Here is a 23,430-nt window from a genome sequence, read left to right on the forward strand (position 1 = left end):
CTCTCGCAGGCCGGGGGTTCGATTTGGCACCCACACCCGGAGTTGTGGTCCCTTCATGTGTGGGCGCTCAATGGGTATCCGCTGATCTCGCAGAGGGAGTGCTGAATACCATCACTCAGGCTAGAGCACCGTCGACTAGGCGGCTTTATGCCTCAAAGTGGTTTTCTCCGGCTGGTGTGCAGCTCGGGGCCTATCACCCCTCGATTGTGAGGTGACGGAGGTTCTCTCCTTCCTACAGGAGCTGTTGGATAAGGGCAGATCCCCTTCCACGCTCAAGGTTTATGTGGCGGCTATTGCAGCGTTCTCTGGAACAACGCTAGGTTAGTCACTGGGAAGGAACGATTTAGTCATCCGCTTCCTCAGGGGAGCTAGGAGGCTGAATCCTCCCAGACCTCCTTCAGTCCCTATGTGGGACCTTTCTACGGTTTTGGCGGCCATGAAAGGTGCCCCTTTCGAGCCTATCCAATCTATTAGCCTCAAACATTTGTCTTTTAAAACAGTGTTTTTGATGGCTCTCGCTTCGGTGAAGCGCATAGGCGACCTGCACGCGCTCTCCGTGAGCCCAGCGTGCTTAGAGTTTGGGCCTAATGACTCTAAAGTCATACTCAAACCTAGGCATGGTTATGTGCCAAAATCCCTCAAAACGCCGTTTCGGGCTCAGGTTACCTCCCTGTCTGCCCTGCCGGGATCAAGTGAGGAAGGGGACTCAAGTTTTCTTTGCCCCATTAGGGCTTTAAGAGCTTACGTGTCCCGCTCTGCTGTCTTCAGACAGACTGAGCAGCTGTTTGTCTCGTTCAGTGGACGTTCCAAGGGAATGGCTGTTTCGAAACAGAGCCTATCCAGATGGATAGTTGACGCCACAGCGCTGGCATACACTGCCAAGGGCCTCCAGTGCCCGTTGGGCGTTAGAGCGCACTCCACGAGAGGCGTCGCCTCTTCGTGGGCTTGGTCTAGCGGGATTTCCTTACAGGATATATTTATGGCGGCAGGCTGGGCCTCGCCGTCTACATTTATTAGGTTTTACAACCTAGAGGTTCCCGCCTTGCAGGCTAAGCTACTGTCGGTGTAGTCGAATCAGCTGTCTGACTAGAACACTGAAATTGCAAGCGCAGCGCGCTACCGACTGTTTTATGGGCAGAATTGTGTAAGACCCACATTTCCCACATTAGTTCAGGTTCTCCACCTTGTCTATGTGATGTCATATTTGCGTCTGCGGACACGGCCATATAAGGACGGAGGGATTCCCCTCTTGTCTCTAAGACTCTCTGTGTGAGGTCACGTTTTGCGTCTGCGGACGCTACAATATAGGGAATGAGGGTTCCCCCTTTTATTTCCCAGACTCTCTGTGAGTCTATCTGGTGATTGTGCACTTTATACCTGGGCTCGCTTCCAGTGATCGGTGTTTTATCCCAGCACGCACGGCGCTTTACAAGGGGTTTCCGTAGCGTTTTTACAAACGCAGTACGAGAGGACTCTCGTAAGAGAACGTACTCGGTTACTAACGTAACCTCGGTTCTCTCTAGAAGAGGGAACGAGTACTGCGTTCTCTGCCGTGCGTACGGTTCACTCTGGTTCGCTTCGGCGATGAAAATCAAGTGAATCAGCCTTTTCGAGCTCGTTTTATAGAGATTAGCCACGCCCGTTTCGGCGGGAAGTGGCAAGGAGGGCGCGAAGCGCCCTCATTGGCCTGACGTCACTTCAGGCCTCGCTCGATAGGCTTACGCAGTTGTCGCAGAACAGCCAATGAGCGAACAAGCTGTCTCGCCCATAGCTGTGTGCTGCTGCAACGCGCTTTACAATTATGGAAAATTAAGGATAATTTTTTGCTTCAGTATTTCGTGAAAAAAGAGTTTTCCCGTAGCGTTTTTACAAACGCAGTACTCGTTCCCTCTTCTAGAGAGAACCGAGGTTACGTTAGTAACCGAGTACGTTTCGCACCGCATCTGACTGAACATCCCGGTAACGTTACCATGCAATAATTCACCATTTCGAAAGAAATACAAATGAGGAGTAATTCACTAATGAGTTCGCCAACTAACTAAAGTTAGACATTTTGTGTGAAATGAATTTCAAGCTCCGGTGGTAGCTAGCCTTATGGACGGATGAGTGATTCATATGCTGTTCTGGATTAGTGGGAGTGGCTTGCGCAGCTGTGCAATGTGGTGCATTGTGGGAGTTGTTGTCTTTCATACAAATTCTGTAGTTCTGCGTTCTGAAGTTACTTTCTTTCTTTCCTCGGTCAAGAAGGCACCAAATTCAAAATTTATTTTACATTTCGACTACATATATGACCCACTTTCAATGAAGATCAATGTTCCCATGGGTGAAATGCTCCTTTAAGACCTGAATATATTGTCAGGAGTCACAGGTATTAATTTAGTTTTGCCAGTATGTGTTTTGTGACTCATTTCAGACTGATGGTAGCCTTTGATTTGTATTATATAAATCACCAAGGACCCTGATTTCAGCTGAAAATCTTCTACATCTGATGGCCTGAATGTGAGTTAACAGCAAATTTTCAATTTTGGATGAACTATCCCTTTAATTGCACCATATATATATATATATATATATATATATATATATATATATATATATATATATATATATATATATATATATATATATATATATATATATATATATATATATCAGAGAGTGGTAATACAGGAGAAATGTACAGTTTTATACCATCATATTCCACCATCACTTCATGCACTCACCCTATGTTTTTCTCCAGTCTCTGATGTTGCGGTGTCCTCCATTCTCTCTTTATTGGTTATGGGTTCATCATCTTAAAGGGAGCAGAAAGGGAACAGATGTAGAAGAAAATTTATTTTCCCCCCAAACTTTATTTGTAAATTTCACCACACATTACAAAGTTGATGTAACAGTCTTCCAGCCTATTACTATTTCTCTTACAGGCTGCAATTTCATTCCTCACCATTAGGGGTCTAATGATGCTGGGTTTAGATAAAGTTACTTGACAAGTAGAGGAAGAAAGTATGGCTCCTGGAAAAGAAACTCCATCACAGTTTGTTAAGATTACATCAGGGTGGATTTGATGTTTACGCAGCCCCTAAAGGGACGTAAATCGAAGTCAGAAATAAGGATCTTAATGAGTTCAGTGATCAAGTTCAAATGATGATTGTCATAATATAACCAACACCATCAGATCACTTTTTTCTTTGTTCATCTGGCAGTTGTAACTCAGATACAGCAGACAAACAAAATCTAAAGTTAATATATAAGGGTCAAGACCCCAACTAAAGCAACCACTGATCACCATAACGGTAACTTACAATTTGTGATTTTCTCCTTCAGTGATTCTGCTTGTTAACATCAGGTGTCTTCAACAATTATCAATCATCACTCAATTAATCACTTAATTATCTCATTAACTTCAACACTCTTGAGTGTTAATTTAACACTCATATTTTAACACTTCACACTCTTGAGTGTGGACTCATATACACTCCCAGCAGTGTTAATTTAACACTGGAGTTTTTGCTGTGTAGACAGCGAGTCCAGTTCTGTACCCAGAAAAGATATTTTCTGACTGGGAGACAGCGAACTCTTCGCCCAATTTACTTAAATTCCTAAATTCCTAAATTCTCGAGGTGATCGAGTAATATGGTCCTGTGTTCTATGAGCTCTGACTGTGATCGAGCTAGAACCAGCCAATCGTCCAAATAATTCAGCACTCGAATGCCTCGGAGCTTGATGGGTACGAGCACTGCATCCATGCACATCATGAATGCACGAGGTGCCAGGGATAGGCCAAACGGCAGGACTGTGTACTGATATGCCTGGCCCTTGAAGGCGAATCTCAAAAATCGCCCGTGACGTGACGCTATTTGTATTTGAAAATAAGCGTCTTTCAGATCTATCGACATGAACCAGTCCCCTTGGCAAATTTGCGAGAGGATTTTCCTGGTCGTGAGCATTCTAAAACGTCGTTTCAGAAGTGCTTTGTTTAGTCGTCTTAGATCTAGAATGGGTCTGAGACCCCCGTCTTTTTTGGGTACCAGAAAATATCTGCTGTACATGCCCCCTTCGCTCTGAGCTTGTGATAAAGGTTCTATAGCGCCTTTGCTCAGTAACTTTGCTATTTCGGCTCGAAGTAGGTCTGCTACTTCCTTTTCACCGTAGTTTTGATTCACGCCGCTTGGCGTTGTGGGCGTCGACCGAACTGTAGCGAATAGCCTCTTTCTATAATGGTCAGCACCCAATCCGAATGAGGGCGTGGGACATCGGGCCCATGCAAAACGCTGAGAACACCGTCTGTTTGTGCAGACTGTATGTGCATTGGTTTCGTTTTTACAGAAACCGTGAGACATGTAGTGTGTAGTGTTTGCGGGCACTGGGACGTGGGCACAATCACTACATTTGGTTCACAATCAACATGAGTCGATTTTATTTGTGCGGGCCGTGTGTGGCGGGCCGTGTTTGTGTGTAGGAATGGGCACTGGGCAGTGGGCATTTTTACTACACTCCTAACACCATCGGCCGTGGCCGGAATACCAGAAAATACACTCTTTATGGGATTTATCTGGTTTGCCGTAAAAACGGCGTTTGTGTGCAGGCAAGCGGGCTGTGTTGCCGACTTGTTTACTGCAGAATACGCTGGAACAGTCGCAATTACTGGAACTGAGCGAGCGAGAAGTTTTGGTGGGAGTCCGGCCGCAGCGGCTAGGAATACTTTGTGTTACCATAGAAACAGTGTTTGGGCGCAGGCGAGCGGGTTGTACAATGCGCTCTTTGGCTGCAAAATACACATCTGCAGTCGCCTTTAAGGGAACTGTCAGAACAAAAGCATTGATGGCAAAGTTTTATGTGCCAGTAGACCCGGGATTCGAACACGGGTCTTTCGTGCGAGAGCTTAAGAATCCACCACTGAGCCACAGGGGAAAACACATAAGCTTGCAGTTAGCGCGAGAATATAACAGAGCGTCAACATGTTGGCGTTTGTTTGCAGGCGTGCATGTAATACAACAGGCTCGTTTACCGCAATATTGACATTTCCAGTTGCCTGAACTTCAGAGGGGAATGGGAAATGTGTGAGAAATGGATGCTGGTCCAGCCTCAGCAGGACTAAAAGCACTCTCTTTTCTCATTTCACCAGCGACGCACGCGAACCATAGAAACGGTGTCTGGGTGCAGGCGAGCGGGTTGTACAACGCGCTCGTTGGCTGCAAAATACACATCTGCAGTCACCTTTTAAGGGAACTGACAGAGCGAAGCATGACGGCATAATTTTATATGCCGGTTGACCCGGGATTCGAACACGGGTCTCTCGTGCGAAACCAGGCCCGGCTGCAGGATGAAATGACCGAGGGGGCATGTGAAATTGTTAAGGGGGCTTAACTTTATACCATCAAAAAACACACTGATAACTTGCTTAATAAAAAGATAAACCAGCGTCATTTATTATGCATATATTAACCATTTCACGCTTAATTTTATAAAATTCTAACTGACTCCCCAGAGTGAGTTTTTTCAAGGCGTGACACACCGCAGCCACAATAACGCTGTATGACAGATTGCTTTTATTTAATTTTTTATTTCAAAATATTCACAAACTTGCTTACCATGTCATCAACTATCTGATATTCCGATTCTCAAAAATGTGTAAGTGAGTGTGTTTGGTCGTTTAAAAACCTTTATAAAATAATCTTGATCTAACATGAGATGGGCGCCACCATGTTTGCGCCGCAGTTCAGAGAGTCCTGTCTGTCATCAGTTTCTCCCGAAATACATGCAAGAAAGTGGCCGGTGAACTCCGAGAAGAATAGAGTAAACTTTATAGTTACTTCCACTATGTTTGTCTGATGTGAATAACACACGTCGGCAAATTATATTTGATTAGATTGTTATTGCTGCTTCCACAGACATCAGTGTGTATTTTACAAACTCCAAATGTATTGTTTTACTAGTGCTTATGCATATTTAAATGTCTGAAACCTAAAATAAACATTATTAGGTTGAAAACACTCTATAGTTGTGATATATGACAGCGCTGAGCTCGTCTGTCTCTGATTCAGCGCCAACTAACGAGCGAAAGCACAGTTTGAATCTGGCAGTTATGTCACGTCACTGAACATTATAAATCTCATATGTGGGACCGTCACCATACTCTCAGGGGCACCGAAATAAAAATTCCATATATGGGACCAAATCGGATACTGCTCAAAAGGTTAAACATTTCCTTTGTAACCATGAATACAAAAGTGAAACTGAGGGGGCACAAATCAGCTTCCGGTCTCCCTTGTAAATGGCGCAGTTTGCGCGGCTCGAACAGAGGGAGAGAGAAAGCTAGCCCCGTGACCGTCTGCTCCTGACATCCCCTGTGAACGGCGCAGTGTGCGCGGCTCGAACAGAGGGAGAGCAGATATCATCCCCCACAGACGCGGCTTCTTGGTCTACATCCACGACGGAAGCGGCGGCACGCGGCGGCCGCTGTCCATCAGGAAGAGACTCAGCGAAGCAGGTGAAGCAGGCGGGCGCACCGGCAAGCTTTGCGGGCTGGGGGAGGTTCCGGGACCCGTTGAGCACGGCGCTTTTTACGGCGCGGTACCGTGGCGGGCGGAGGTGCAGTCTCGGAGAAGGATGCCAGGTGAGTCCTCAGAGTCACTGTAGGCATTAGCTCAGCGCGAGAGCTGCATGATCCTACCAGGAAAAGGGGTGTCTTGATAAAGACGCCCAGCTCTTTTAGTGCAAAGAGAGTGTGTGTCGCGGTGGCGAACACACACATACACAAAACACAGTAGCAGAGAAAAGGATATGTACGCCGGAAAGCGTGAGCAGGAACGGCGACTGAAGGCGGCGAGTTGTCGACCAGCAGCTTCAGATGCAACAATAATCCCGCTGAATGCTTTTATCAGACGGCGCGGCTTCTTCCTCTCGGGATCCAGCGATGCGTGAGCTTCGCTGAAGAGATGAAAAATTGGTCAAACCAGCCTCTCGAGGCTATATTTATAGCCGAGCCCCACCCTCTTTTGGCGGGACATGACGTATTAGGTGCGAAGTGCCCTCATTGGTTATGACGTCATGAGGGGCCTCTCTCGATTGGCTGGTGCAGTTGCCGCAGAGCAGCCAATGGGCGCGCAAGCTGTCTCGCCCATGTCTGCATGCTGCTGCAATGCGTTTTACATTATTGCAAAATTAAGGATAATTTTTTGCCTTCAGTATCTCGTGGAAAAGAGGTTTTCCCCTAGCATAAGATATTACGCAAGTACGAGAGAACCTCTCGTAAGAGATCTCCACTGTTAAATTAACACTCCAGGGAGTGTATGAGTCCACACTGAAGAGTGTTGATGTTAATGAGATAATTAAGTGATTAATTTAGTGATGATTGAACATTATTGAAGACACCTGATGTTAACAAGCAGAATCACTGAAGGAGAAAATCACAAATTGTAAGTTACCATTATTGTGATGGGTATTTGCTTTAGTTGGGCTCTTGTCCCTTATATGTTTACTTTAGATTTTGTTTGGCTGTTGTATCTGAGTTATAACTGCCAGATGAACAAAGAAAAAAAGTGATCTGATGGCGTTGGTTATATTATGACAATCATCATTTGAGCTTGATCGCACTGAACTCCTTATTTTCTTAATTCTGCATAAATATCCAGATTTTAGATGTAATATAAAGGAATTCTTAAAAGTTGTTTATATAAAATAATAAATCTTTCTTTTAGGCACACACAGACATCAAAATTCAGTCTATGCATCTCAACAATGGTGACGAGCAGAATATTAAATTACGAAAAGTGAATTACATAGGCAATTCAGATCATAAATTATTCATACCGCAATGCATGATAGCAGCCATTAATGAGTTGTGATTGGTGGCAGCCACTGCAACATGCTTTATTATTGTCACCATTGTTGAGATTCACAGGCTGATTATTAATGTCTGTGTGTCTATAATAATAATTTGATCCGAACAATGTTTATTAAATATTATGGGTTGTAAGAAATATACTGAAAATCACATGCTGTAGAATCTAGGGCTGGGCGATTTAAATCGCAATATTGTTATGCGCATCTCGTCAGTAAAGCCGGTTCCTTGATTAGTAGTAAATCACCATCACCTGCTTTCAGATGGAGCGGCATTTACTACAAAGAGCCGTAGTTAACTGACAAGCTGAGCCAAATCACATCAATATCGCAGACGTATCGCCAGCGATATTTAATGCGATATGGCTCAGCTTGTCAGTTAACTACGGCTCTTTGTACACAGCAAACACTCCTGTGTTAAATTAACACTCCTGGGAGTGTATGAGTCAACACTCAAGAGTGTTTAAGTTAATGAGATAACTAAGTGATTAATTTAGTGATGATTGAACATTATTGAAGACACCTGATGTTAACAAGCAGAATCACTGAAGGAGAAAATCTCAAATTGTAAGCCACCGTTATGACGATCAATGGTTGCTTTAGTTGGACTCTTGACCCATGTATTATTAACTTTAGATTTTGTTTGGCTGTTGTATCTGGCTTATAATTGCCAGTTGAACAAAGAAAAAAGTGATCTGATGGTGTTGGTTATATTATGACAATCATCATTTGAACTTGATCACTGAACTCATTAAGATCCTTCTTTCTGACTTTGATTTATGTTGTTGGTTACAGCATAACTGTGAATCTGCATAAATGCCCAGAATTTTTGATATAATAAAGGATTTCTTAAAAGTTGTTTAAAAAAAAAATCATTCTTTTAGGCACACACAGATGTCAAGATTCAGCCTATGCATCTCAACAATGGTGAGGAGCAGAATATTCAATTAGGAAAAGTAAATTACATAGACAATTCAGATCATAATTTATTCATACCGCAATGCATGATGGGAGCCATTAATAAGTTGTGATTGGTGGCAGCCACTGCAACATGCTTTATTATTGTCACCATTGTTGAGATTCACAGGCTGATTATTGATGTCTGTGTTTTAAATGAATTTATCTGAATATCTTTTGATCAGAACAATGTTTATTAAATATTTTGAATTAAAGTACTGATAATGGTAGGCTGAAGAATCACAAAACTGCTGCTAACAAGTTAAATCAAACTCAATAAGTTTCCTTTTTCAGATCACAGCATGATTATGTCAAAACATAACCAACACTATAAGATAACATTTTACTTTGTTCATTTAACTGTTATAAATCAATAACAGCAGACAAACAACAGTAAATATTAAAGTAAACATATAATGGTCTAGAGCCCAACTAAAGCAAACACCCATCACCTTAATGGTAACTTACAATTTGTGATTTTCTCCTTTAGTGATTCTGCTTGTTAACATCAGGTGTCTTCAATAATGCTCAAGCATCACTAAATTAATCACTTAATTATCTCATCAGCCCTAAATGCCGCTCCATCTGAAAGCAGGTGATAATGATTTACTACTAATCAAGGAACCGGCTTTACTGACGAGATGCGCATAACAATATCGCGATTTAAATCGCCCAGCCCTAGTAGAATCACAAAACTGCTGCTAACAAAGTAAACCAAACTATATCAATAAGTTTCATTTTTCAGATCACAGCATGATTATGTCAAAACATAACCAACACTATCAGATCACACTTTTCTTTGTTTATTTGACTGTTATAAATCAATAACAGCAATCAAACAAAATTTAAAGTGAATAAGGGTCAATAGCCCAACTAAAGCAAACACTGATCGCCAAAACGGTGGCTTACAATTTGTGATTTTCTCCTTCAGTGATTCTGCTTGTTAACATCAGGTGTCTTCAATAATGCTCAATCATCACTAAATTAATCACTTAATTATCTCATTAACTTTAACACTCTTAAGTGTTAATTTAACACTGGAGTTTTTGCTGTGTAGTAAATGCCGCTCCATCTGAAAGCAGGTGAAGGCGATTTACTACTAATCAAGGAACCGGCTTTACTGATGAGATGCGCATAACAATATCGTGCGATATATCGCCAAGCCCTTTTTTTGACACATCTCTTTTTGCAGTGTACGTTCCCTGCTGCATCCTATCAAGCCACTTACATACACCTCAATCTAATCACACACTACAGAGCTCAAGTTCATTGCCATTAATGTTTGAGAGTCAGTTAGGGGGGATAATGACCTTAATTGTATTATATTATAATATATATGGTATATTATATTATTTTATATATGAAAACTGAATCTGTAAATCTCTTACTTTGACATGTACTGCTTTCCAGCTCTTTTCTCTTTACTAATGCAGTGTTGAATATCTGTCCAGTGTAGCGCTGCTGTTGATTCTCATTAAACAGATGCTTAAGCTTGTTCATCAGGTCTCTCATCTCTGATTGGTTGTTCATCATCTTGTTGCAGGTGTGATATCTTCCTCCACATTTCTCCAGCAGCTGCTCCAGAACAGGGTTTTTCTTCAGATCATCAATTATAGAGTCACACTCTTCTTCTATCTCATAGGTGAAGAGAATCGTCACAAACTGAAGAACTCTGTCACCAAACACTCTCTGAAGCCATTCCAGACACATCTTATCAGCATCCGTTAACTGGCCCAGTCGCACAACAAAGATGAAGGCGCTGATTTCATTTTCATGCACTAGTTGACCAATGAGATGATCTATACTATCCGGATCATACTTAGCCTCATGAAAGTCAGTCAAATTGATTACTGAGACATGATGTTCTGATATCTTCGTCAGTACAAGAAGAATCCTGGTGAATTTTACATTCTCAAGAAGAAGGTGTTCTTCTCCCACTAGAAGGTTAGCACAACCAAACTGGACTGATGCAGAGTTTCCAAATAGTACAGCTGTCAGTTTTGGAACATGATGATCTAGAATAAACAATACTGGTATAAACAATACAGAACTTTACCTTTATCCAACAATATATATCTACTAAAGAACACGTTTGATCATACAGCATAGAACCCCCCCTGAGTGAGCTGTGTATACCCTCGCAAGAGCAGTCATATAATGTCTCAGCTATTTAATGTTGTAATGTGTCAAAGAAATTAGCTAAATTCTTATACGTTTGTGATAATCATTGTACACTGAACTGCTTTGCAAACAAGGGTCAGTAAAACACAGGATTTGCACAAAAGTTGCTTATCAAAGATGGATCAATACAAATACCAACCGTTTGTGATCCAACCTCATATATAGAACATGTAGTACTGCATTTTATAATGTGTGTGTTTGCAAATCACCTTTCTGAATGTGCTAATCTAGCTAAAGTTACCATTGTCTCATACTGTCTCTTAAAACACAGAGAACAGAGCTTGTTATTTTTAACCCGAAATTGATCACCGCCTGTACTAGTAAATTCCCCGGTGTTAAATTAATAGGCTCATTATTATCAGGTGTCTTCAATAATCAAACAATCATGACTCAATTAATCACTTAGAGAGAGAGAGAGAGAGAGAGAAAGATAGATAGAGCCAGTTCAGTGGATTGGCAGGGGCAATTGGAGGGAGTGTTACACCCCTACTCTTTATGAGAAGTGCCATGGATTTTTAATGACCACAGAGAGTCAGGACCTCAGTTTTACGTCTCATCCGAAGGACAGTGCTCTTTGATGTATAGTGTCCCCATCATTATACTGGGGCGTTAGGACCCACACAGACCACAGGGTGAGAACCCCCTGCTGGCCTCACTAACACCTCTACCAGCAGCAACCTGGTTTCCCCAGGAGGACTCCCATCCAGATACTGACCAGGCTCAGCCCTGCTTAGCTTCAGTGGGCAACCATTCTTGGGCTACAGGGTGATATGGCTGCTGGCAAAATAGTTTATAGTTTGTATAAACTCTCTATAGTATATAGTTTGTTTGTATATAGTAGGGATGGGCGATATATCGCACAATATTGTTATGCGCATCTAGTCAGTAAAGCCGGTTCCCTTGATTAGTAGTAAATCGCCTTCACCTGCTTTCAGATGGAGCGGTATTTACTACAAAGAGCCGTAGTTAACTGACAAGCTGAGCCATATCGCATTAATATCGCGGACGTATCGGCAGCAATAATTAATGCGATATGGCTCAGCTTGTCAGTTAACTACGGCTCTTTGTACACAGCAAAAACGTACTCGGTTACTAACGTAACCTCGGTTCTCTCTAGAAGAGGGAACGAGTACTGCGTTTGAAAAACGCTGCGGGAAAAGTCTCTTTTCACGAAACACTGAAGCAAAAATTATCCTTTAATTTTTCATATATGTAAAACGCGTTGCGGCAGCAGCAGACAGCTGAAGCAAGACGGCTTGTCTGCTCATTGGCTGCTCTGCGGCAACTGCATAAGCCTATCGAGCGCAGGCTGATGCAACATCAGACCAATGAGGGCGCTTCGCGCCCTCCTCGCCACTTCCCGCCGAGACGGGCGTGGCTTACCTCTATAAAAGGAGCTCGAGAAGGCTGACTCACTTGATTTTGATCGCCGAAGCGAACCAGAGTGAACCAAACGCACGGCAAGGGAACGCAGTACTCGTTCCCTCTTCTAGAGAGAACCGAGGTTACGTTAGTAACCGAGTACGTTCTCTTACGAGAGTTCTCTCGTACTGCGTTTGAAAAACGCTGCGGGAACCCCTTGCAAAACGCCGTGCGTGCTGGGATAAAAACACTGATCACCGGAAGCCATTTCAGGCATACAGTGCATAATCACCAGATAGACTCACACAGAGTCGGGGAATAAGGGGGGGGAAGCCTTAATTCCCTATACTGTAGCGTCTGCAGGCTTAACATGACCTCACAGGGAGAGTCTAAAGACAGGAGGGGATTCCTCCGTCCTTATATAGACATGTCCACAGACGCGAATATGACATCACATAGCCAGGGTAGGGAGCCTGCACTAATGTGGGAAAACGTGGGTCTTACACAGTTCAGCCCAGCATAGTCGGCATAGTATTACACCGACAAAAGCTTAGCCTGTAAGGCGGGAACCTCTAGGTTATAAAACCTGATAAATGTAGACGGAGAGGCCCAGCCTGCCGCCGTACATATATCCTGTAAGGAAATCCCGCTGGACCAAGCCCACGAGGAGGCAACGCCTCTCGTAGAGTGCGCTCTGACTCCCAACGGGCATTGAATGCCCTTGGCAGTATAAGCCAGCGCTATTGCGTCAACTATCCATCTGGATAGGCTTTGTTTCGAAACAGCCGTTCCTTTGGAACGTCCGCTGAACGAGACAAAGAGCTGCTCTGTCTGTCTAAAGGCAGCAGAGCGGGACATATAAGTTCTTAAAGCCCTAACTGGGCAAAGAAAACTCCAGTCCCCTTCCTCACTCGACGCCGGCAGGGCAGCCAGGGAAATGACCTGAGCCCGAAAAGGCGTGTTGAGGGATTTCGGCACATAGCCGTGCTTAGGTTTGAGTATGACTTTAGAGTCATTAGGACCAAACTCCAAGCACGTCGGGCTCACGGAGAGCGCGTGCAGATCGCCTATGCGCTTCACTGAAGCGAGAGCCATCAAAAACACTGTTTTGAAAGACAAATGTTTGAGGCTGATTGACTGGATAGGCTCGAAAGGGGCACCTTTCATGGCCGCCAGGACCGTAGAAAGGTCCCACATAGGGACTGACGGAGGCCTGGGTGGATTCAGTCTCCTAGCTCCCCTGAGGAAGCGGATGACTAAATCATTCCTTCCTAGTGACTGACCCAGCGTTGAACCTGAGAACGCTGAAATAGCCGCCACATACACTTTGAGCGTGGAAGGGGATCTGCCCTTATCCAACAGCTCTTGTAGGAAGGAGAGAACCTCCGTTACCTCACACTCGAGGGGTGAAAGGCTCCGAGCTGTACACCAGCCGGAGAAAACCGACCACTTTGAAGCGTAGAGTCGCCTGGTCGACGGCGCTCTAGCCTCCGTGATGGTATTCATGACTCCCTCTGCGAGACCAACGGGTATCCGTTGAGCGCCCACACATGAAGGGACCATAGCTCCGGGTGTGGGTGCCAAATCGAGCCCCTGGCCTGCGAGAGGAGATCTCTCCTCAACGGCACTGGCCATGGAGCAATGTCTGCTATCTGCATCAGAACTGGGAACCATGCCTGGTTCTTCCAGAACGGTGCTACAAGCAGCACTGGGCATTTCGTTTTCCTGACCCGTTCCAACACCTGAGGCAGGAGGGAGACGGGGGGAAAAGCGTATAGCGGGCAGCGCGGCCACCTTTGGGACAGCGCGCTGTCGGTCTTTGAAAAGAATGCGGGGCAGTGAGCGTTTTCGTGGGACGCGAATAGGTCCACCTCCGCTTTGCCGAATCTCTCCCACAACAGCCGGACTGTTTGTGGGTGTAGAGACCATTCGCCCGTAGGAACGTTGTTCCTGGACAGTCTGTCCGGGCCCACATTTAGCAGCCCGGGCACATGTACTGCTCTCAGCGAGCGTAGGTTGTGCTGAGCCCATAGCAGGAGGCGTTTCGCCAGCCTGTACAGGGGTTTGGAATTCAGACCGCCCTGGCGATTTATGTAGGACACCACTGCCATGTTGTCCGAACGGACTAAGACGTGTTGGTCCTTGATGTGGGGACAAAAACGCGTCAGCGCGTTGTGCACTGCCAGCATTTCTAGGCAGTTTATGTGTTGGAGCTTTTCCCGTTCCGACCATAGGCCGAAGGACGGTCTGCCGTCGAGCAGCGCTCCCCATCCCGAGGTGGATGCGTCCGTAGACACCATCTTCACCCTCGAGGAAGTCCCCAGACTTACACCTGATTGGTACCAGTCGTTCGCCATCCAAGGTACCAGGGCTGTGACGCAGTCCTGATCGACCTTGAGGCGTAAATGACCGGACACCCACGCTCTGCGCGGAACCCGCGCTTTCAACCAGAACTGCAGCGGGCGCATGCGGAGCAAGCCCAGCCGGAGAACTGACGATGCTGAGGCCATGAGACCCAGCATCCTTTGAAATTTTCTGAGCGGGGTGAAAGCGCCGCGGCGGAAAGACATCGCCGCGCGCTGAATGTTCAGCACGCGCTGTGGCGACAGCCGCGCTGTCATAGACTGTGAGTCCAGAACTATACCCAGAAACGGAATCGTTTGGCTGGGGTTCAGTGAACTCTTCGCCCAATTGACCATGATACCAAGATTCTCGAGGTGATCGAGTAAAATGGCTCTGTGCTCTATGAGCTGAGATCGTGATTGGGCTAGGATCAACCAGTCGTCCAAATAGTTCAGCACTCGCATGCCTCTGAGTCTGAGAGGAGCGAGCGCTGCGTCCATGCATTTCGTAAAAGTACGAGGTGCCAGGGACAAGCCGAAAGGCAGGACTGTATACTGGTATGTCTGACCCTCGAAGGCGAATCTCAAGAATCGCCTGTGATGTGACGCTATCTGTATTTGAAAATACGCGTCCTTCAGATCTATCGACATGAACCAGTCTTCCCGGCGAACATGCGCGAGAATTTTGCTGGTTGTGAGCATTTTGAAACGGCGTTTCACTAATACTCTGTTCAGTCGTCTTAGATCCAGAATGGGTCTGATACCGCCGTCCTTTTTGGGGACTAGAAAGTATCTGCTGTATATCCCCTGTTCGCTTTGAACTCGGGGAACAAGCTCTATCGCCCCTTTGCTTATCAGTTTTGATATTTCGGCGCGAAGTAGGTGTGCTACATTCAGCGGTACCGAAGTTTCGACGCGCGCTGTGAAGCGCGGAGGGCGTCGATAAAACTGTAGCGAGAAGCCTCTCTTTATAATGCCTAAGACCCAGTCCGAAACCCCTGGAAGCGCTGCCCATGCATCTGCATGGTTGGCTAAGGGCCGGATACAGAGCGCGCTCTGTTCGCCGTGCGACAGAGGTGCTACGGGGCTCACAAACATAGGCGTTATGCCTGCGGCATTTGAGGCGGGGGGCGCGCTTAATACAGCGGGCGGAGCGCTCGCCCTCGACCTTACAACAGTGTTTGACTGAGTGAGGGAGGGCTGCGCGAGCCCCGTGGGACTCATGTGTGCGAGTAGATGTGGGCTGTGAGCGGGCACATTTACTGCTTGGGGCGCGCGCGCTGACAGGTCTCGTTTTTACAGAGAGCCTGTGATCTGATAGACATAGTGTTCGTGGGCACTGAGTAGTGGGCACTTTTACTATGTGGGGGGCGCAATCGACCTGAGTCGATTTTATTTGCGCGAGCCCTGGGTGCAGGGCTGTGCTTATGTGTATGGATGGGCACAGAGGAATGGGCATCGACACTACACTTATAGCACCATCGGCCGTGGCCGGGACACCAGAAAACACACTCTTTTCGAGACATATCTGGGTAGCCGTAAAAACGGCTTTTGAGTGCAGGCAAGCGGGCACTTGTACAGGCTTGCGCTTTGCAGAGAACGCTGGGACAGCCGCGAAGCTTGGGGCTGAGACAGCGAGGCGCTTGGGTGGGAGGCCGGCCGCAATGGGACTCACACACCTGCGCTTTCCTAGGCGGGCTAGGACTTCTTCGGGACCTCTGGCTTCACTACAATCCTCGGTCGCGGCGCGCGCGCGGGGCGCCGGGCGCTCGATCGAGAGCGGGGTCTCGAGCTGCGCTGTTGAGGCTGCTACGAAGAGGGGGCCGAAGGCGGCGGCTGAGGCTGTGCGGTTCGCGGGGTCCGTTTGTCTCGACCCGCCGCGGAACCAGAGCGCTTCGGAAGGAAGCTGCTTCCGTGATCCAGCGATGCGTGCGCTTCGCTGAAGAGATTAAAATCAAGTGAGTCAGCCTTCTCGAGCTCCTTTTATAGAGGTAAGCCACGCCCGTCTCGGCGGGAAGTGGCGAGGAGGGCGCGAAGCGCCCTCATTGGTCTGATGTTGCATCAGCCTGCGCTCGATAGGCTTATGCAGTTGCCGCAGAGCAGCCAATGAGCAGACAAGCCGTCTTGCTTCAGCTGTCTGCTGCTGCCGCAACGCGTTTTACATATATGAAAAATTAAAGGATAATTTTTGCTTCAGTGTTTCGTGAAAAGAGACTTTTCCCGCAGCGTTTTTCAAACGCAGTACGAGAGAACTCTCGTAAGAGAACTCCAGTGTTAAATTAACACTCCTGGGAGTGTATGAGTCCACACTCAAGAGTGTTTAAGTTAATGATATAATTAAGTGATTAGATGATTGAACATTATTGAAGACACCTGATGTTAACAAGCAGAATCACTGAAGGAGAAAATCACAAATTGTAAGTTACCATTGTGGTGATGAGTGTTTGCTTTAGTTGGACTCTTGACCATTATATGTTTACTTTAGATTTTGTTTGGTTGTTGTATCTGAATTGTAACTGCCAGTTGAACAAAGAAAAAAGTTGTCTGATGATGTTGGTTATATTATAACATTCATCATTTGAACTTGATCACTGAACTCATTAAGATCCTTCTTTCTGACTTCGATTTATGTTGTTGGTTAAAGCATAACTGTGAATCTGTTTTAACTGTGAATTTTTTTTATATAATATAAAGGATTTCTTAAAAGTTTTTTTAAAAAAATCATTCTTTTAGGCACACACAGATGTCAAGATTCAGTCTATGCATCTCAACAATGGTGAGGAGCAGAATATTTAATTAGGAAAAGTAAATTACATAGACAATTCAGATCATAATTTATTCATACCGCAATGCATGATGGGAGCCATTAATGAGTTGTGATTGGTGGCAGCCACTGCAACATGCTTTATTATTGTCACCATTGTTGAGATTCACAGGCTGATTATTAATGTCTGTGTTTTAAATTAAGTAATCTGAACATCTATTGATTAGAACAATGTTTATTAAATATTTTGAATTATAAGTACTGATAATCATAGGCTGAAGAATCACAAAACTGCTGCTAACAAGTTAAACCAAACTATCTCAATAAGTTTCCTTTTTCAGATCACAGCATGATTATGTCAAAACATAACCAACACTATCAGATCACATTTTACTTTGTTCATTTAACTGTTATAAATCAATAAAAGCAGACAAACAACAGTAAAAATTAAAGTAAACATATAATGGTCTAGAGCCCAACTAAAGCAAACACTGATCACCTTAATGGTAACTTACAATTTGTGATTTTCTCCTTCAGTGATTCTGCTTGTTAACATCAGGTATTTTCAATAATGCTCAATAGTCACTTAATTAATCACTTAATTATCTCATTAACTTTAACACTCTTGAGTGTGGACTCATATACACTCCCAGCCCCAGCAGTGTTAATTTAACACCGCTCCATCTGAAAGCAGGTGATGGCGATTTACTACTAATCAAGGGAACCGGCTTTACTGACTAGATGCGCATAAAAATATCGTGCGATATATCGCCCATCCCTAGTATATAGTATATAGTTTGTTTATGAAATAAACTGAAAAGACATTAAATCTCTTGTATTACAAACCAGACTGACTTTATTCCTGTAATTTGTGTACAGTTCTTTTTGAGCATTAACAGAGGTTTAGATGTTGATATTTTAGTGAAAGTGTTTAGTTACCATTATTGCGGTCAGTGTGTCCTTTAGTAGTTTTAATCTTTGCTTTTTATATAAGTTCGTGTTTTTTGTAACAGTGTTTTTTAGAACACAAAACTTGCTGCAAAAAAAACATAAAAGTAAAAAAAAATAAAGTGATCAGGTGATAGAGTTTTTGTAATCATATAGAACAGCATTTGACTAAACTTATCACTGACCAATATGGATTATTCGTTGTTAATAGATTTTAACCAACAATAATTTGTTTCCACAGTCCAGACACTCTGAATTGTGATTTTTAAATACATTTTGTGGAAAAATAAAATATTTGCACACAGACATCAAGACTCAGCATGTCACCATTGTTGAGATTCATGTGGTGTGTCTAGGCATTTGTGTTTCTGTCTAAAGTGTTTTCTGCTTTGTTTAACAATGCATTTAAATATCAAAATTCAGAATGTTTGTTCTCTGGCTAGAAATCATTGTTGATGACAGTCTATTAGTGACAAATAACCAGTGATGGGAATAATGTTATGAATAAACAGCGGGGTTTTTTTCCAGTAACGAGTACTCAAACAAATTACTGTTTTTCCCTATTACAACGGCGTTATCGTTACTGTATGTAACCCTAGTTCCCTGAAGAAGGGAATGGAGACGTAGTGGGATGCACCATACTGATTGGGATCACGCTTAGGGAGCCAGTCATCTTCGAGTATTAAAAAATGGAGCCAATGCACATTGGCGTGCGAGATTTGCATCTCGAGCTCTGCCCCGCAGCACGGGTATAAATACGGAAGCGGATACATGCAGCAATTGTCTTTCGCTTCAGAGCCGTGTGCACGAGAGACCGAAGTATGTATATAGTTTGTTTATAAATAAATTACTCATTTCAGAATTAGAATAATCTCTGTAGCCTATTGGTATCATCTGCAACATTTTAATTAGTTTGCATTGTTATAAAAATAAAACCCCAAAATATATTTTATTATTATAATTTATTTTTGGTATATTCCCACTAAGCAAAATGATGTCCAAAACACGTCTTTTCAACGTCTTTGTCACAAAAGTCGGACGTTGAATAGACGTCCACTGAGGAGCCAGAATGAAAGTTTTTATGACGTCTTTTTTTGACGTGTTCTGCACATCCGATATCTAGATGTTCATCGAACCTTCTTATAAGGTTAAAACTAGTTCAGATGTGGCCATTGTGGATATTTTCAGCATCATTTATGGTCTCATTTAGACATAATTACTTTGACTATTGCTGTCAGATGCTCTTAGTGAGAATTAACAGAGGTTTAGACGTTGATATTTGTTTAATTTGAAGTGTCACCATTGTGGTGATCAGTGTTTGCTTTAGTTGGGCCCCTTTGTTTTTACCTTAACTTTTTTTTGGCTGCTGTGACAGTGTGTTTGTGTAACACAATTGTTATGGCAAAGAAAGCCTAGAACAAGTATGAGGTGTTATCAGCTCAATGGGCATCTAATAATGTGTTTAAAGTTTTGTGTTTATATTTGGCATTAATAACCACCAACCTTGTGGAACTGTATTATTGGTGCCAAAAGCATTAAAATTATCACTTATCTGAAGGTGTATAAAAAGCATGTGCACATGATGTTTTGAGCAAATGTATCATATAGTCACATACAGACATCAAGATTTTGCATATGATTCACAACAGTGGTGACAATTTAAAAAAAAAAAAAAAACCTTCATGCTGCAATGCATGATGGGTAGCTTTCATAGTACAAAACTCCTCTTTAATTCCCAAGCTTTTTTGTTTTGATTGTCACCGTTGTTGTGATTCATATCCAAAATCTTGATCTGTGTGTGACTATATGATACACTTGCTCAAAACATCATGTGCACATTCTTTTTATACACCTTCAAATAAGTAATCATTTTAATGCTTTAGGCACCAATATTGCAGAAAGTTGGTGGTTATGAATGCCAAAGCATCTGACAACATTAGATGCTTGTTTTGTAATGATTTCATGATCATCAATAAGATGAAAACACCTGATCTTACTTATTATTGGCTTTCTCTGCCACAACAATTGTGTTTTACAAACACACAGTTGAAGCAGTCAAATAAAAGTTAAAGTAAAAGGAAAGGGGACCAAGAGCCCAACTAAAGCAAACACTGATCACCACAATGGTGACACTTCAAATTTAAACAAATATCAACATCTAAACCTCTGTTAATTCTCACTAAGATCATCTGACAGCAATAGTCAAAGTAATTATGTATAAATGAGACCATAAATGATGCTGAAAATATGTCCACAATGGCCACATCTGAACTAGTAGCTTGTACGAAGGTTCGATGAACGTCTATATCGGACGTGCAGAACACGTCAAAAAAAGACGTCATAAAAACTTTCATTCTGGCTCCTCAGTGGACGTCTTTTCAACGTCCGACTTTTGTGACAAAGACGTTGAAAAGACGTGTTTTGGACATCATTTTGCTTAGTGGGTTGTTCAGTATTATATTGAGAGCACTTATTGTTAAACTGTTTACTTTTGTGAGGAAGAAAATACTTCAAGTAGGCTACACTGTGTCTACCAGTTAAGATGTGTGACAGTTTTATAATTTAAATTTGCACTACAAAGAGTGTATGTATATTTTAATTATTTTTTATTCATTTTTGGTTAATTTCTTAAGAAGCATAGTTTATTTATAGATGTATTTTTTGGCCAGTTATGCCCACATTGTCCCACAGCAACATTAAAATAGTTTAGATTAGTGTACAATATTTTATAATAATAATGTATTCTATTTAGGGTCCATTTCATTAATTTAACCTATTTAATATTGGGGGCAATATTAGTATATTAGTATTAGTAATATTAAGTTATGTGACATATTTGAACATTTAAAAAAAAAAGTAACGCAAAAGTTACTTTCCCTGGTAATTAGTCACTTTTATAATGATGTAACTCAGTTACTAACTCAGTTACTATGTGTGAGAAGTAACTAGTAACTATAACTAATTACTTTTTTAAAGTAACATGCCCAACATGGCCCAGATCTGGCCCACATCTGTTACATATGGAATAACGATCTGGTCCGCATGCTGCGTGGAATGATGAAACTTGGCGCTTATTTATAGTTTATTAAAATAGTTAGATTTGATTAGATTCAAATAACATCATACAAGTCTATTTCATGATGATATAATCATCACCTGATCTCATTTCACTTTTGCTTCCTTTACTGCAAATGTGTTTAACAAACACACTGTCACAACAGCAAAAAAAGACAAAAGATTAAAAAAGAGTTAAGAGCCCAACTAATGGAAACAATAATCACTGTTATGGTGACTTCAAATGAAACACATTAGAGTTAAACCTCTGTTAATTCTCAAAATGAACTTCTGTAGACGTCTGACAGAAATAAAGTCAGTCTGGTTAGTAATAAGTGAAGCTGGTAATGCTGTCTGTGGAGTTGTTTAATCCTCCTCTGCTAAGATCTTCACAGATTTAATGTCTTTTATCTTCAGTTGATTTTATATAAGGATGTGTCTGAAGTCAGTAGTAGATAAATTTTGCTATCTGGGTGGTGATGACATTAGTAATTTTTTTATGATGATGAAAGATATATCATCTTTGTTCATGGCTTCTTATTCAACAAATTACATGTTTCAGTAAACACTTCTACAAAAACCATAAACTCACATAAAGAGCAAACTGCCCAAATAAAGGAAACACTGATTGTAATAATTCAGGAAATACCTTTAAAACAACAGTGTTTTTCTGTTAAAGTTTTTTGCACTTCTAATTTATATTGGGATATTTTACTTTAATTTAACCTTTTTTTAACAGTCGTAGCTGACTGTCACTGAATGACAATTGTCATTGTAATTTTTTTACAGTGTACTGTTAAATATATTACAATAAGATAACTGTAAAATTGACATTAAGCTGCTGTCACCTTTGCTGTCAGTATTTCACTGTTCATTTGCAATTTAAGTGTGTTTTTGTAGTTCATGGTCAGCTTGCCTTTTTCCTGTTGCAGTCTGAACATGTTACTTCAGTTGATGGTCTTTTACTGTTCCCTTTCGAGAGCGGTGACTCTACATTGCGTTGCTATGCTGCGGGAAGTCCTCCCTTCTCCACTTTTGTTGAAATCTTATGGGTTAACGCCAGCTTGGAGCAACTGGCCAATTGTCGCAAAGTATGCAATTACTGACAGCCTCGCGGGTAGTATAAAATGCATGGGCGCAACAATTGCGTCAGAATCTCTTTCTTCACGCTGTCATCATTGAAGTTGCACCTGAGGACTAGTAGTCCAGTCATTTTATGAAAAAAGGTTGAACAAATTGCAACAGAAGCAAACTCAACTGATTTTGTATCCTCAATATGTCCTGAGTAAGGAAAAAAAGTCCCGAAGAATCCCATTAGGGGAATGTTTCGAAAAAGACCCAAATATATCCTATTCATACGCCTATTCATTCTTTTTCTCACGTGTATAGGGTAAAAATTTTAACCTTTAGATATCACCATGAAAATTACTGAGTTGATTACTTACATCAAGACAAACAACAATTGTATTACAAGTTTTTTTTTTTATTCTTTGTTAATGTACAAACGGTGCATAATCTAATTATGTATGTGCTAATTTGCATAAATACCACAACAGATCTAAACATTGAAAATGTGTTGTTGAATCTTGTTGACATATAACAGTAAAATACTTAATGTTAAGTTCTGAATGGAACCCATTTAGGCTACCCATGAGCATTAATACATAGAGGCAGGAATAAGTACTTTAAACCAGCCTTTATTCATTATTATTGCAGAGATGGGGTTTGGGGCTTGGTCTGTGGGACTGTTTCTGGGGATTCACTTTTTATTTTACTTACCTTTTGTCTTCTGCATTCTCCTTACCATTGTTTCCTATTCTTCCCTCAGACTCGTCCCCCAGAAACAGTCCCACGGACCCAGCCCCAAACCCCATCTCTTAAAAATTAATAAAGGCTGGTTTCTAAAGTATATCTTCCTGCCTCTATGTATTAATGCTCATGGGTAGCCTAAATGGGTTCCATTCAGACCTTAACATTAAG

The 23,430-nt window shown here is 42.6% G+C and overlaps 1 protein-coding gene across 1 annotated transcript in view; it reads right to left on the bottom strand.

Annotated features, from left to right (window-relative positions):
• The window catches only part of LOC311290837 (interferon-induced very large GTPase 1-like), a 56,956-nt gene that overhangs the window by 21,186 nt on the left and 12,340 nt on the right, over positions 1-23,430 (bottom strand). The window contains exons 3-4 of the mRNA XM_084409550.1: positions 10,188-10,814; positions 2,724-2,794 (exon numbers count right to left, since the gene is read on the bottom strand). Coding sequence (XP_084265676.1) covers positions 2,724-2,794; positions 10,188-10,814 — 698 coding nt within the window. The remainder of the gene's footprint in view (positions 1-2,723; positions 2,795-10,187; positions 10,815-23,430) is intronic.

Source organism: Rutilus rutilus (assembly GCF_951802725.1).
Source record: "Rutilus rutilus genome assembly, chromosome: 1".
Taxonomy (NCBI): Eukaryota; Metazoa; Chordata; class Actinopteri; order Cypriniformes; family Leuciscidae; genus Rutilus; species Rutilus rutilus.